The sequence below is a fragment of the Podarcis pityusensis genome (genome assembly GCF_964106645.2).
Source record: "Podarcis pityusensis genome assembly, chromosome: 9".
Taxonomy (NCBI): Eukaryota; Metazoa; Chordata; class Lepidosauria; order Squamata; family Lacertidae; genus Podarcis; species Podarcis pityusensis.
Window position 1 is genome coordinate 40,721,636 of NC_138034.1, and position 16,437 is coordinate 40,738,072.

Sequence of the window (16,437 nt, forward strand, 5' to 3'; positions counted from 1 at the left end):
AAGGCTGTACTCCTACATGCACTTAACTATTTAGTGTAGGGTTGCCAACACAACTATCGTGGTACACATGTGCCCACAGAGATCTTCCATGGTGCCCTGTAGTTTTCCTTCCCCATGAAAGTAGGCTTGAAAGAAGCATTATTTTTTTCTTCAGCCAGTAGAATAGGTTTCATTGTGTGAGTTGTGGCCACAACAGTTTGTTCCGGTTTGCAAATGTGTCCTCAGACCCCCGCAAAGGTGAGTGACCTCTGCATTAGGAACCAAGCCTCACTGAACGCCTCACTACTTGCATCTGAGTAATCACAGGCTTGTGCTGCAAACTGCATTTATTTTTGGTGGAATGCAATTTCTCTGATAGTACCTTTTATTTGCTTTTGAGGAAAAATATAGGTTGCTCCTTTAGTCTGACTCTTAAACATCTGGTCAGAAAAAATGGGGGGGGGGATGTATTCTGGTTGCTAAACAGTGTTTTATGTATTAAGGCCTTGGTAATGCTATGCTGTGCGAATCAGAGCTATATCAGGCTACTTTGTTTGCCTTATTACAATGGATTTTCTGCTGTCTAGGAATTTTTATAAAGCTATAGTTGGAGATCCTCTCATGTAAGAATCTAAAAATCAGTAAACAGTAAGCCTGTAACCTATATGTCTTTAACTTGTGCACATTCTGCTTTACACACTTGGCTAAATGAATGAATGGGGAGCAGAAAGGGGATGACTGGCCAGGAAAAAGGCTTTAGAAATCCTACCCACCATTGCATCCAATGTGTTTTGGCTATATATGATTTTGGCTTTAGTGACCCCGGAATGTAAGTTGTGGTCTTACTGTGTTGCAAACAGTACTTGCATTTGTGCCCAAGCTTGTTCATATCTGTGCAAAAAAATAGATTTTTGAAATATTAAGTGGTATGAATACTTTTATATAAAGAAATACGTAAAGACAAATATTCCGTTGTTGCAATGGATATTCTTTACTTCCTTAATTTTTTAATGCATTTTTTATTAAATTCTTCCTTATTTCTATTACACAGCAGCTTCACAAACGTGGAAGATCCAACTCCCTTACCTTGCCTAGAGGCGTTCTTAGGTCACTGAATCCGTCAGTCTACCAAAATATTGAATATGAAGCCTGGCAGCAGTCAAAACGAGGTGAGCTTCGTAGTTTGAAATCATTTTCTTGGTGCAAGAAGAGCATCAAGCATTATTCTGTGCTCACTTGCTAGTGTATAATGACTTATTTTCTATTTGTGCTTGCAGATCAGCAAAAGCAAGATTTCTCTATTGCTGCTGGCATGCAGTATTCAGTTGGCGATAAATGCAAAGTAGGTGACGTTGAATGTGAGCCAATCCCACTTAACTACTGTTTCTTTCCTCAGTCTTGTGTGCCACTGTGGGGTTGCCACTTCTTTTCTTGATAGAAGTTTTGTGCCTTTAAAAGCAGAAGTGCAAGGCTGAAATCAAACTGGGCTCCTCCTCCGGCATGGAAATTCAGTGCTGAGGGAAGCTGCTGAAATGAAAGTCCCAGAACCTCTCTGGAACAAAAAGGTGGCAATCCTTCTTATAGTTCATCCTCATCCTTCTCTTCCCACTCTGCTTCCAAATGCTGGTCCTTTTTGAAAGTGCCAGTGATCACAGCACCAAGCGTTGCACTTGATGACGATCAGCACAGTGCTTTTGCCTGCTGCAGGCAAAGGTAATTGTGTCACCTGATGTCAATTTGATGCCAAGTAAGCAGCCCCCCCTCTAATAATAATAATAATAATAATAATAATAATAATTTATTATTATTTATACCCCACCCATCTGTCTGGGTTTCCCCAGCCACTCTGGGCTGCTGCCAACAAAAAGTCAAGTCAAGGTTAGTCTTCACAGGCTGATGCGAGATAAGAATCCGTCCTGTCAGATCCAGTTCCCCACTCCTGGGATTACCGTAACAAGGGTTCTGTTCTCCTAAACAGAATTACTACCTCCATAATTCTCCTTTTTGCATCTCGCAGAACTTCCAGGTATTAGTAGGAAACAGTGTTTTGTCTTGGATGTGGTTTTGAATATTAAAATGCCAGGCAAAAAAGTCCATAAGGTGGAGAATGTGTAGTACCTGTGCTGGTTGTGGTCCCATCTGCACTATAAATCTATAAAAAGTATCATGCCACTTTAAACAGTTGTGGCTTCCCCAAAAGAAAATCATGGGAAGCGTAGTTTAAGGGTCCTGAGAGTTGTTAGGAGATCCCTATTTCCTTCACAGAGCTACAATTTCCAGAGTTCCCTGGGTGGAGGGATTATCTGTTAAACCACACTGTATTTCTGTGAGGGGGATAGTAGTCTCCTAATGACTCTTGGGACCCATAACAACCTTTACTTCCCAGGATTCTTTGGGGGAAGCCATTACTGTTTAATGTGGTATGATGCTGCTCTAAATGTATAGCCCAGGTGGGGATTGTGGCTCATCTGTGAGTTTTGCTTCCAGGCCAGTGAAGTCTTTGCCCCTCACTATAGTAGGACTGGGTTGTAAGGGATGCAGATAGGCGAGCTGATAGCAGGAATTTGTGTGGGGCTGCTGATATGACTTAACACAAGGGAAAGCAGTGTTATTCCTTATGTGGTCCCAAGGGGAGATCTATGGATCTGCTTTGTGAAAGGTTCCAGGATCTCTCAAACTTGTATTAAGTTACTTCTCTCTTCTTGGCATCTATCAGTACTGCTTCTACTTGATACTGGCAAAGTGGTTCAGGAGGAGAGACATTATTTTACAGAAACATTTCCTTTCCTCTTCATTACTCCATAGGTGCGTTTAGACCAAAGTGGAAGATTCTATAATGCTCACATCCAAGAAGTCCAGTCTCCAAACGGGCCAGTTGTTGTTTTTGTGGAAGAGCTTGGTGCCAAGTAAGTGAAACAATGTCATTTTCTGCCTAGTCACACGTCTTGGTGACTGGTGACATAGGGGCAAAAAAATGACAGTATGGGCACTAGTCAATACTAGATTCTTTTGAATCAGTCTCCAAAATCTGCAGGTATTTTTGCAGGCTTTGTGTCTGCCTGACTTCCATCAAAAAGAGCAAAGGCAATACTGCAAACTAGCTCCGAACTGTGTTTCTATTTGATTTCGTCTGAGGGGGTAGGGAAGCTGTGGTCCTCCAGACGGTGTGGGACTCCAACTCCCATTATTCCCAGCCAGCATAGCCAGTAGATGGGGACAATGGGAGTTGTAATCCAGCCACAACTGGTTCCCCATCCTTGTCCTAAGATGCTTTTGGAAGTGAGCCCAAGCGCTATGGCAACGGTGTCTGTAAATACAACTGCATAAAATGGTAAGAAGGACCATGGTGAGCTCCCGTTGCTCGGTCCCTGCTCCTGCCAACCTAGCAGTTCGAAAGCACGTCAAAGTGCAAGTAGATAAATAGGTACCGCTCTGGCAGGAAGGTAAACGGCATTTCCGTGCGCTGCTCTGGTTCCCTCGGCCAATAAAGCGAGATGAGCGCCGCAACCCCAGAGTCGTCCACGACTGGACCTAATGGCCAGGGTTCCCTTTACCTTTTACCTTTAAGGTGGTAACATTAGCAGTGGCACTTACAATGTTTGGAGAAATATGCTGTTTTAGTTCCATTTTTATAATGCATGTCAGCATTTTCTGGGAAATTCTCATAATTGAGTTTCATCTGTTCCCTACCCCCTACTGCAGACCCCCATGCCATATTCTGTTCTCTTCCAAAAGCTCCTCCAACCGCGGGCAGGGGAGGGAGGTGGCTGTAAGGCATAAATAGCTAAGGGAGAATTGGTGAAAATTGAGTGTCCCACGTCATGTGAGATGAAGTGCTTTCATCTAAGGCAAATGCTTCATTGGAGGCACGGCTATGTTTCTTCCATACAGAAAGTGATAGGAATAGACGATGGTGTGTTTTTTTGGGAAAACATTTTCTGTTTGGGTAACTGCTTGGGGAAGTGAAACATGGTCTTGGAAGGAGGGAGTGGGAATTAGTTATGTAGACTGTTTCTTGCTTGCTTCAAAGAAACATGTTTGCTCAAAATGCTACAGAGCTTTGCTGGAGCCAGCACTTGCTGATGCTGGGATAACGGGCTCCTGTTGGAGGCCAACCTAAATAACTGGTATTGAACACAATCTTCAGCTTCTACATCCTTTAAAGGCAGGGGTGGGGAACCCGTGAGCCTCAAGATGTTTCTGGACTCCAACTCCCATCAGCCAACATGGCCAGTGGCTATGGATGTAGGGAGTTGTAGTCCAGCAATAGAAGCCACAGGTTCTCCCTGCCCCTGCTTGGAAAGAAAATCTCTTAGTTTTATAAGGAGCTAGTAGACCATGGCCATATACTAGGTTTACCATGACCTGGCAGGAATGAGCTGATAGTGGCTTTAGAAGTTTAATGCTGGAAAACGATTGCCTTTAAATCTTGCCTGTTCGTATTTTATTGTATGTCTTGTTCTTCAGTGTTTCTTCCTGTGTAAAATATAAACGTAAGAATTGTCGACACACAGTCCCCATTGGAGGATTTGTGTGAAGTCAGGGCGTGGGAGGGGATCAAAAATGAAGGCAGTTTTTAAAATGGTAATTTTAAACAACGACAAAGGTTTGAATTGAGCAGGAACGGAGGAACACGGGAGCGATGAAGGAATGAAGAGTTGAGGTGAGGTGTAAAGGGAGGTGGTAGTTGGGGTTGGTGAGAAACGTGAGTCAGGGCAGGAGCTCTTGGCAAAATACATTTATTGTAAACCATTCTTAAGCTATGCTGTTGGGGTTTTTTTGAGTTGCAGCACAGTGCCATAGCATTGGTGATTGCCTTATCTTCTCCCCTGCAGGCATTCCGTACTCCTGAAGAACCTCAAGCCAATCCCACAAGCAGCTCCTCTGGAAAGCTGGAACACTGTGCCAGGGAAGAAGATAAAAAAGCCAATTTCACCCCATGGGCAGTTCAGTCATTTTGGTAGGTTTCCTTCTGCTTTTGTATATTGTATGGACTTTTTTTGGGGGGGGGGTCAGGCAGTCTGCCTGTGATAAATCCGGCAACCTCTTGTTGTTTCAGATGGAGACTTCAGAGGGTCAAAGAATCCAAACAAGGCAATGAAAAACGCATCAGGGCTACCTCCTCGACTGCACAGCACAAGGCAGCATCACATGTCCTGCCCTGGGATTTATTTCCAGCAAACTTCTCCTGAACACAGCACTCCAGGCAGAAATCCCTCTCAGGCATTAAGGTGAACTCAGCCTGTCACTAGAACTTCTTAATTTGGAGGGCTTGGTATTTTATTCTTGGTGCTTTTAGGGATCACAACTCCTGAACATTCATGAATATTCTAATATAGGGCTGCTTCCTGCTCAGAAGCTTCCTCTCATTGTCAGATTTCTGATCTTGAGAGCAGTGCCTTTATAGCAATAACTGTTGTGATGACCTGTGAGTTTCCCCCCAAGAGATAGATGTGCTCCTCAGTCCTAGCAGAGGTGTGAACATTGGTCCTGAGGCAGTTAACAGTCTGCCAATCTTTGAATATGGGTGAGTTTGTTCCAGTGGGTTGAGGCTTTAGATTGGTGTTGTGGGAAAGGTTAGTGTGGATGAACCCATAACCTGGCAGTCGCTTCCCTCCCTCTTTAAAAAAAAAAGTCATTTAGCCATTGCGTCTCATGAGGTGTACAGTACCTTAATTGTATTTTCTAAATCGAACTCAACTGAGCATTTGAATAATTATGGGAGCGGGTATTATACCTGATGTCCTTTTGGAAAAGGAGCTATTTAAACTGTTTAAGTGGCTGTAAACCATTTCTTCCCCTCTTCAGAAGGGCAGGTCGTGAGAGAACAGAAGACTTGGAGTATACGAACAGCAGAGATTGTAACTACTTTGGCCTTTCTCCAGAGGAGCGCCGGGAGAGAGAGGCCATAGAGGAAACACATTCACTTTATGAGATTCAGTTCTGGGATGAAGTAGCCTTTCCTGCGCTTTCGGTACGTGTACAAGACACAGAACGCTTCTTGGAGCGCACTGTTTCCTTGCTCAGTGAATGATGAAAATGAGTTGCAAAATCAGTGCTGCTTCTCTTCTCACTGCTGCAGTGTTAACCTGGTATATCTTTTTATGACAGTTTTTAAGTATGGTGTAAATATAGTGGTATCATAACAGAAGAGACACAGTGCAATAATCCCCACCCCCCACCAAAAATACCCAACCAGAAGAACCAGCACTGTGGAATGTTTTGCTTCTAGAATAAGGTTCTGGGCAACAGTGTGCCAAAGTAGATTTATGTTCCTGCCTAGCACACATGGGTAGACTAGAGCCAAAGTATTAAAGTTGGCACCCCCAAGTCAAATGCTTCAAAGGCGAGGAAGCATCATTTAACATGGATGGATTTATTTGTATTCTATATAATTTTTCTGCTACAAAACAGGACACACACGTCATAAAACATGCCCCTCCCTCCTCACGTAATCTCCACAACAACTCTGTGAGGTAGGTTAGGCTGAGAGGCAGGCCCGAGGTCACCCAGTGAGCTTTGTGGCCAAGTGGGGGATGGACCCCGGGTCTACTGACACTACTGTCAACTACTGGTGGGTGGGCACCCACAGAGTGGGTGCTCTCAATATCACTGGAGACCCCACCAAGGGCAGTTTGCTTAGGAAATCTGGAACTGGACCTGTCTGCTTCTGTTTCTTTAATTAAGGAGTTTAGACAAGGGGGGGTGATTCATGGAATAGGTAAAGGTAAAGGGACCCCTGACCATTAGGTCCAGTCGTGACCAACTCGGGGGTTGCGGCGCTCATCTCGCTTCATTGGCCGAGGGAGCCGACATACAGCTTCCGGGTCATGTGGCCAGCATGACAAAGCCGCTTCTGGCGAACCAGAGCAGCGCACAGAAACGCCGTTTACCTTCCCTATTTATCTACTTGCACTTTAACGTGCTTTCAGACTGCTAGGTTGGCAGGAGCAGGGACCGAACAACAGGAGCTCACCCCGTTGCGGGATTCGAACCGCCGACCTTCTGATCGGCAAGTCCTAGGTTCTGTGATTTAATCCACAGTGTCACCCGTGTCCCTTCGATTCATGGAATAGTAATAAGTAGTACTGAAGGTTAGGGACAGTATTTGGCCTTGTAACTATCATAAACCAGCAAGATATTAGCCATCATTCCTCTGGCATTCCATTCTGCTGAAACTTTTCTTCCTCTCCCTCATCTCCCCCCACACCAAATGAGAAGGACAGAGGAGTGTCATAAAATATAACTGAAAAGCTGGATTGTCGTTATAATCTGTGGAAGCTACCAGATGTTGTCCTCGTACTGGACAGAATCCAATAAATTGTGGAATGTATATTTTAAACACTTCCATTTCATACATGGTGCTCCCACAGTGCCACTTTTAGAATTGAGGCTGGGGGAGGTCAAAAGCCATTTGTGATGCAATGAGAGCAACTGCTTTACAATGGTGGGGGAAGGGTTTTTGGTTTTTATTTTTAAAAAGCAACCCCACCGGCTGCAACTAAAATGACTTTTTGGATCTTGGCCTCTGTGATTTGTCTCCTAGTTGCGCAGCTACCGAGAACGTGTTATACATTCATAATGGTATAAATCACTTAGTTGGCTTATAGGACCATGATGGAATTTTCTGGCGATAGAAAGGCAACTGTGACCGAAGGAGGTCCTTTGTGTGGGGGTTTCCCCCTTTTGAGACTGTTACTCTTCCCACCCACCCCATTCTTAATGGAATTTAACCTACATTTTAAAGCATCAGATTTGTAATTTTAAGGCTGTAGTCTTCAGCACAGTTAGTTTTCATTGGTGGGCAGCCTGCAGCTTTCCGTATGTTGTTGGAACTACAGCTGCTGTCATCCCTGATCATTGGCAGTGCTGTTTGGGACTGGTTGTTGGGAGTTGAAGTCCATCAGCAATGGGAGGGTCACAGATTAGGCATCACTGTTTTGTAGGAACTTTCCTCCCCCTCCCCCTTTAATGTATTAAGGCTTCACACAAATTATGTATTGGGGCTAGGACAATGGGCATTCTCATCTTATACCAATGAGGAACTCAGTTAAGTAGAGCTTATACAGTACTAGTAGGAGAGCAGTGATCAAGGTCTTTTCAGGTGGTAGGACTCTGCTATGACTGTTAGGACCAGGCCCTGTTGATAAAAAATGTGGCACACATTAGTTCTTAGTTTTTCTTTAAAAAAACTCAATTCTTTCAGAACCCAGCAGTGTCTCAGGTAGCTACTCAAACTACTGATAACACTGGATGGAGAAAACACCGAGCATCTAATGGAGGAGGAGGAAGAAGAAGAAGTAGTTTGAAAGAAGAGAAGGGGAAAAGCAAAAATGTGGAAGCAAAAGAGGGAAAAGGTATAAAAAATGGAAAATGGGTTTAAAACTGACACATCCTTAGTTGAAGCTCTTTTGTAGCTTTTGTGAAATAAGGAAGTTACGCAATATGAGGGCATTTGGGGCAGGGTGGGGATTACTTTAAACACTTGCCGAGTTTTGGGAAAAGCAGCTGAACGGTATTTTAAATGACGAGACAGTGTAGAAACCTTCTCTATCCGTCATCCATAGCTAGCTTGACCACTGGGGAGGGATGATAGGAGTTGTACTCCAATAACATCGGGGGAATCTAAAGCTGAAGCCTGCGTCATAATGTCTTGACTTTGTTAATGGTACTTTTTATTTTCCTGTTGCAGACTCTAACCCCGGGCAGATCCTCATAGATCAGAATTTTGAGCCAAAAATATCTGAGGTAATAACTCAAAATTTGGTGAGCTGTGATGTGCACCGCAAAAACCGTAGCCTTTCACAAAACGAAAGCTTATAAAGCAACTGTGTTATGTCCATTTTGACTTCCAGAGCCATGGAGAAGCTTCACGAATATCGCCTCCCTCAGGTCATGGGGATTCGCAATCCCCATTTTTGGAACAAGTAAGAGATTTTGTGCTTAAATTCTATCACTCTTTTTGGTGGCAAACTTAGCTTCCTCTTTCCTTCCTATCGCGGGTTCAGATTACAGCGGAATGCCTCATATTCCTGGATGCTAGTAGGTTGGAACTTTGGGCACAATTGCCAGAAACAGCGTTTGGGAAGAGCTTATTTAACAGGATGAGGATTTGTTTGGGGTGCACACTATTAATCAGAGAGGAATGCCTTAATTAAAGCAGACGCTGATCTGGTTTAGTAATGGATGCCGAGCCCCTCCACATAATAGGTATCTTAGACCGGATCTAGTGCCACTTGATTTCTCTCACTTGGTAACGGTAAAACTGCTCACTGGCTCATTGAATCCACCTGAAGTCGCATATGCTGTGTAGCTGACCTGGTCAGCTCAGAGTGCTATGATGGCTAATTGGAACCAATGGGTCCAGAAACAGTATACCTCTGAACGCCAGATACTAGGAATGAACAGGGAAAGATGGTGACTTTCATGCCCCACTAGTGCCTGTTCTTGGAAGTATCTGGGTAGGGTTCGGTAGGGTCTTCTGTTGCCTATTTGCCTTAGACCTATCTTTCCTGCCTATCTTTCCTGCTGTCAAGAGGGTTCAGTCCTCATGTACAACTGGTTGCGTAAGAAAGCTGTCATAGAAAACTGTCCAGGGAAGTTTTTAGCGTGTGATGTTGTATTGTGTTTTTACTATTTTGTGTTGGGAGCCCCCCCACCCCGACTGGCTGGGGCAACCCAGTCAGATGGGCAACAACATAATAAAAATAAATTAGTAATATTTGGTTTATATTTTGTATGAGTTTGTACTTTGGGGCTGCAGCCCTGTGCTCGCTTAACAGGGAAGTAAGACTGGTTTAACTTGGCGAGACTTCTGAATAAATGTCATTCGAGTTGACTTTGAAGTTATTATAATACCTTCTCATTCCTGGGAAGGAGGGTATGTTGAGTTTTGCCACTGAGTTAAATTTTTCTCTTGGTTGAGCATTTGATTTGGGAACATTTCTAAGTTTTCTCTGTGGCGTCTTCGTATTGCAGAGCTTCCAGGAACACATGCCAGGCGTGACTCCTCCTCCATCTTTGGCCTTTCACGAGATGCATTTGCCTCCTCCAGTGCCTTCTGTGCCAGCCGTTGTGCCAGCTTGGCCAAACGAGCCAACAACCTATGGACCAGCAGGTTTGGAGAAATAAATAGCTTGCTCATCCAAAAAGAACGAGGTCCTTTAATGTCATACCTTGCTATAAATCGGTTCTTAAAAATCTGTCATGGAAACTGATAATACAGACTAAATATTTTTTAAAGAGACATTATCAACATTAAATACTTCGCCTATCGGATCTCAGGGTGTCTGGTTGTTACGGTAATCCCACAATCCCTGTATTTTACACTTGATCAATCCACATCTCGTTCCACAAACTGACTTTTTAATTTGTTCTTGGTGTTACTCTTACCTAGATCTAGACAATTTTCTGTGTTCTTGTTTTTGTTTTTCCACCCTTTGTGTCTTAGGTCTTCCACCTCAGATACCCGTGTCCTCAGTGATGCCGACGCCGGTGACTGGGCTAGATCCCTCTCTGTCCCCAGTCCATGTGACCTCCAGTCCAGTTACTGGGATTCCAGTATCTCTCCAAGCAGTGAACCAGCCTCTAATGCCTGTGCCTCAAACCATGAACCTTTACCAGGACCCACTTTACCCTGGATTCCCTCTAAACGAAAAGGGGGAGCGAGTTGGTACACCACCTTACTCCTTGTGCAGCACAGGGGAGGATCTTCCCAATGGTAAGGGGAAGGAACTTTATCACCATAGCTCAAGGGGAATATTGTTGTTAAGTTTGGTCAAAATCTAGGTTAGGGGTGGGTGGGTGTAACTTGGGGAGCAAGCATCGGCTGTCTTAAAGCAGCCACAAATAGAATTATATAGGAAACTTTCTAGCCTTGCATCAATTAAGTTCCACTGAGGGTAGGCCAGAGGCAGCACGCCCCATTTTGCCACTTGAGGTGAATCAAGCAAGTTCTGTGTCACCTGCCGCTGCTGCACCACAGCTGCCACAGAAGCAGTGCTGATTTCCAGCAAGATCTTGTAATCTCGCTTCTCCACCAGTGGCAGAGGTGGTGGGGTTTGTGGTGTGCTCAAGGGGGCGCCACCTGAGGCTTCTGCTGCCTGAGGCGGCTGCTTCACCCTGCCTCATGTATGAGCTAGCCCTGGAGTAGACCGTTGAAATTAATGGGCCAAAGTTAGTCATGTCATAAATTTAAGTGGGTGGTATTTACCTGTGTTTTTACTCAATTAGACCCATTAATGACCACAACCATTAATTTCAATAGGTCTACTCTGAGTAAAGAATAGTTGAAGATCCCCCCTCAGTGGATTTACTCAAGAGTTTGGCTAACAGAGATAACACTGCATCCTTATTTCTGGCTTCTATATGACTTACAGGGTGCAGTTCTAGTTGTGCTTACTCCCACTGTGTCCAACAAGGCTTACTCCCAATTTAATGTGCTCAGGATTGGAATTTGACTGGTCTGTTGATAAGCTTGCCGTTTAAGAAACATACGGGCTTGTAGGAAATTGTGCGTGGGAGCCAGAATGAGGATTGAAAGGTCTATAGGGAATCTGTGGCTGTTTAATACCATATTGCTTAGCAAGGACAGGTGTACACTAGATTATCAATGGAATGAAAAATGTGTCAATAGTTCATAGAGGTTACTGCCCTCTGGAGCAGTGTTGTTTCTTGTCTTCCATCTCATTGCCTAATTTGGTCAAGTTTTGTAACCCTAAAAATATGTGTAAGCAATACACTTAGTCAGTACTGCAAGTCTTCTGTATGTAATAGATTCAAGTCCTTTATTTAAGTGTGGCATTAAACCTTGAGTTGATTCCCAGGCCATATTACAAGACAGTAATCTCTTTTGCATGCAATACTAAGCCAGTGTCTGGTTCGTGGTTTATCTCCCCCAGACAAACAGGTGGAATGCTGTAGAACATACCTTGGCTACAGGTGGTGGTACACCTGAAATTGAAAAAAACCTTAAGACCAGTTTCAAATGCAATACTAAGCAAAACCATGAGTTAGCAGCAGCAGCAGCAGCAGCAGCAGGAGCAGAGGAGGAGCAAAGTGGTCACTATCTTCTCTCTCAGAACTCAGTTGCTTGTGCTATGAATCAGTAGAAATGAAATCTTTAGATGAGGTGACACAGTTCAAAGTGACACTCTCTCTCTCTCTCTCTCTCTCTCTCTCTCTCTCTCTCTCTCACACACACACACACACACACACACACACACACACACAGGAATTGGGGGGAAACCCTTTGAATTTGTTTTACTTTTTCCTTTTCTCAGATAAAAATACCCTCCGGTTTTTCTTCAACCTTGGTGTAAAGGTAAGTTATCTGTATTTTCCACTTCAGTATTGCAGAACCAAAATATGCATGAGCCCAGATTTATTTATTTTTTTAAAGAATTAGCAGTTTTAGAGAAATTGAATGCTTCAGAATTTTGGTTGTTTTGAAGTTGGAACAGCTCACCTCCGAAACAACTAAAAAATCATCAAGTCCTTTCATCTATTATCTTTCTGAAGGGTATTTTACTTTCTTGATTGCCTGTCTTTTGGCCATAATGACTCCCAAGGCAGTTCATAGTAAAAATGTAAGTGCTTTACTGTTAAAACAAGTCAAAAGTAGGTTGGTGACAAGTAGGTGGGTTGTAACCACATACACTTATGGAAGGTGTCAGGTTACACATACAGCCCATATGCACTGGGGGCTTGGCTTCCTTGTAGTTCCTTCACCTGCTCATGGAGCAGATAGTGGAGTAAGGTGAATAGCTCTTCTTACTATATTTGGCTTATGCTCAAATGCATTTGGACATGTTAAGCTTATATTAACATGGAAAAGTCTCACTGAAATGTAAAACAATGGAAAGACTATCTGTTTAGAACTAACTTGGCACATCTAGCGTGCCTACTGTTAGGGGCAGGTTATGCCTGTGGTGAGAATGTGGTCTTATTTGAGCCGATCACATCTCAGCTTAATAAATCAAGATAAGAACACACCATTTGGCTGTACATGCATCCCAGCCCCTTGAATCCTCAACCCTCCCTTCACAGCGTAACCAAGCAAATGACAATTTGCTTTTAACAACTCGAACTTTTTGCATTGTCCGAATTAGAGAACTATGGTTAACAGCTTTGGAGCAAGGCAGGAGATGAAAGCCATAATTTGAAGTTGGCTTTCATATCCTAGCTTCTCCTAGTATAGTTGGCCGGAGTTTCCTGGTCCAGATGAAAATGAAAACTTGTGTTGATGGAAAACTTCCTAGTTTGCAAAGAGAGGCTTTAACATCTCACCAACCTGCAGTCTTTCAGGACAGATGTGCTGCATAAAATCTATCTCCAGATAGGATAAAATCCAAATGCACCCTATTGCACCACCTGCTGGTTGCAAACAGTAAAGTAGTCCCAAGAAGCAAGTCTTTATTCTGCTCAGCTGTGCCACCACAATCTCCTTGTATGAGGGGGTATTGTAATAGTGTGGCCGTCACCTTATCAAATAGTTAAAATTATTGCTGTTCTATTAAGAGTGCTTCTGGGAGACCCAGAAGAAAAACCTTAACCCCGTTTAGGAAGGTTTGCCAATATGTGGGGGCTACTTTATAAGGGGACACCTTTAGCGTAGCAATGTGAGTTAATGTAATATGCTATTGAGGTGTCATGCATTAGGGAAAATAACCTATGCATATTAGAACTGTAACTGGATGATGTTAACCAACATACTGCATTAGGCATGAAAAACAAGAACTTGAAAAACTAGATTGAGGATTGTTGTGTGTGAAGGTTCATCCAAATTTTCCTTGTTTGCGTTTCTGCAGGCATACAGTTGCCCCATGTGGGCCCCTCACTCGTATCTGTACCCTCTTCATCAGGCTTGCCTAACAGCCTGCCGAATGTACCCGAAGGTGTCCCTGGCAGTGTATTCCCACAACCCTTGGATGCAAGAGGTTTCTTTATCTCAGAACGGAAACGAAGCTGCCCGAATAGACGGACACTTGCCTGGGCAGAATGAAGTCGGAATGAATGGCCAGAGTCCGCAGACTGACACCCGGCCTCCATCTGTGCCCCTCTTCATACCTGCAGCTCAGGTGCCTGAAAGTCAAGGACTTGTCTGTGTAGAGTCTGAGAATCTAGGGCAAGGCCTTCCGGCTGAATACGACGAGTCCTTCGGGGGCCAAAGCGTGTTCCCACAACCTCCGTTTGGGCAGAATCAATTTCTAGGACCTGTTCCTGTTGCACCAGTGTACTCTCAACTTTGGTATGGGTATCCTGTTCAGGGCTATGTTGACAATTCTGGGGTGAGACAAGTGGTTGTGCCTCCTGTGGACAAGAGAGCTGATGCCGGCTTGCCGAAGGAGGGCCTTGCTGCAGCGACGGGATACTCCGAGTCGTTTCAGAAGGCAAGGAGTGAAAACAGCAGCCAAGGCTCACCTCTCTCTGCAGCCACTGCAAAGAATGACTGTAATGTTCCAAATAAAACCTCAACCAGAGTGCCTAGGGAGAAGCAGGCTTGTCCTACTGCGCCATCTGCTACACAAGCAGAGTCTCCACTCCAAAACCCATCCACAGAGATGCAGGACAGCAGGAGACAGGTGGTGTCAACGCCAAAAAGAGAATTGAAAAACTCTTCTTTTAGCCATAAAGAGAAGAATGACCAGGCCAGTGCAGGCCTGGAGGATTGTCGGGTACAAAGGCCAAGGGAAGAGAGTTCTGAAGATGAGCATGAAGTGTGTGATATGCTGAGGAGTGGCCGGTCAAAACAGTTTTATAACCAAACTTATGGAGGCGGCAGAAGGCCTAGAGGCGAATGGGGCTATCCTCCTGGACGGGGGGGATACCATTACTCAAGAAATGAAGAAACCTGGCGGGGGCCACACAGCAGAAGCCGAGATGATGGCTTTCAGTATCACCGCAATTATAGAGGAAGGCCGTATCGGAATGACAGAAGAAGAGCAAACATGGGAGATGGTTATCGTGGGCAGCAGCTGCCTTAAGAGCACTTCTTCCGGAAGGCTTCAACATGCACATGAATGTTGACAGCTGAAATGTGCCCAAAGGTTTCCCCTCTTTGTTTTCTTTAAAGAGCAGAATTCCCTTTTCTATTTTTGAAGAGTGACGTGAGGCCCAAGGGGAATAGCCTCATGAGTGTTAAATAACTTTTGGAAATTAAAAAGAAATAAATGCTAGTTGGTTTATTTAAAATCCGAAAACTATATAAACTATTGTGTTTAAAATATTGAAAGGTAGGTTTGGTGTTTGGACTTTTTCTTTGGAATTTATAATAGAAAAAAAGTGGCTACAGTGGAAACCTACTGCAGTTGAGTATTTTGACAGATGACAGTGAAGAATGTTGAACCAAATAGAATGTATGTCCTCGCATACTGCCTCTTGGGTCTAAACACTTGTAGCTTCCTGGACAGTTGACTTTGATGTGCTTCCAATCCAAAGGCCTTTCATCTCAAAAATCTGTGAAACTTGAACATGTGAGGTTGCGTTTTGCTTCAGTTAAGATGCCACATATGGTAGTCAACTATCCTTGTGTGTCCTAGGTGGTTGATAGTGTCTTACTCATAGGGGTATATATTTTTTAATTTTATAAAGCATTTCTTGAACTTGTAAAAAGCAATCAAGAATACTAGTGTATAAACTGGTAGGAAGTTGTGAATTCTTCCAGGCAGTCTTAACACTGGTATGATTGTAATGGTGCCTATGCCAACTATGTACCCTCGACAAAAGTACATTTCCAAAATAGTTTTGCAACTGTTACAACAGAACTTTTAAGATACTTTTGCACTGACAAATCCTTAAAACACTTGCTGTGTGAGAAATGCATGGGCTAGATCTAAGCTTCCCTTTTCTGTTTAAGCAAGGCTTAGGCACTGAGTTGCTGTTAAGCCTCCTTTGCCTGCCCCTTTACACTGTGGAAATGTTTGTATTGTTTGTTCTTTCCTTTTTTAAAAGCCTCCTTCCTGCCTATATATATAAATATATATATAAAGCCTGGTTACCCATCTTTGAGTGGGAGATTTCTAATTTACATTACACTATCAATCTGGTTGCTTTCTTTTGCCTTACAAAGCACTGAAATATGTGCTCCATTTTTTTTCCTCTGTAAAGTTGAACTGTGTATATTTGTGTGTGTATATCAGTGGAGAAGGTGATGGCTACTACTATTTTGTGTCCAAGAGATTGTATAACTTCCATCAGGAGACTTGAATGATACTGTTTATGAGTACCCTTCTGATGCATGCTATGATTAAAAAAGTTTTGTTTTTTCTGAATTTCTTTATATGGTGTGAGTGGTTTTTAAACATCTACTTGATAACTAGATGTAAGTGAAACTCAGGTGTAGACTAGGAAGCTGAGTAAAGTTTAGCTTGCAACAACTTTGCAACTAAAGCTTAATACCTAGTTTAAAAAATACCCAGGAATAGTTGGGCTTGGCAGAGCATATTTTCTCCCACCCTC

At 43.5% G+C, this 16,437-nt stretch overlaps 1 protein-coding gene across 3 annotated transcripts in view; it reads left to right on the plus strand.

The window, feature by feature from the left end:
* Positions 1-16,250, plus strand: part of OTUD4 (OTU deubiquitinase 4) — a 72,644-nt gene extending 56,394 nt beyond the window's left edge. For all 3 annotated transcript variants that reach the window (XM_081021865.1, XM_081021864.1, XM_081021866.1), the window contains exons 9-21: positions 1,031-1,148; positions 1,257-1,321; positions 2,785-2,885; positions 4,815-4,939; positions 5,039-5,210; positions 5,788-5,953; positions 8,186-8,336; positions 8,672-8,727; positions 8,835-8,906; positions 9,958-10,096; positions 10,430-10,699; positions 12,261-12,301; positions 13,788-16,250. In XM_081021865.1, the coding sequence (XP_080877991.1) occupies positions 1,031-1,148; positions 1,257-1,321; positions 2,785-2,885; positions 4,815-4,939; positions 5,039-5,210; positions 5,788-5,953; positions 8,186-8,336; positions 8,672-8,727; positions 8,835-8,906; positions 9,958-10,096; positions 10,430-10,699; positions 12,261-12,301; positions 13,788-14,963 (2,652 nt within the window). In that variant the 3' untranslated portion in view covers positions 14,964-16,250. The remainder of the gene's footprint in view (positions 1-1,030; positions 1,149-1,256; positions 1,322-2,784; positions 2,886-4,814; positions 4,940-5,038; positions 5,211-5,787; positions 5,954-8,185; positions 8,337-8,671; positions 8,728-8,834; positions 8,907-9,957; positions 10,097-10,429; positions 10,700-12,260; positions 12,302-13,787) is intronic.
* Positions 16,251-16,437: the final 187 nt, after the last annotated feature.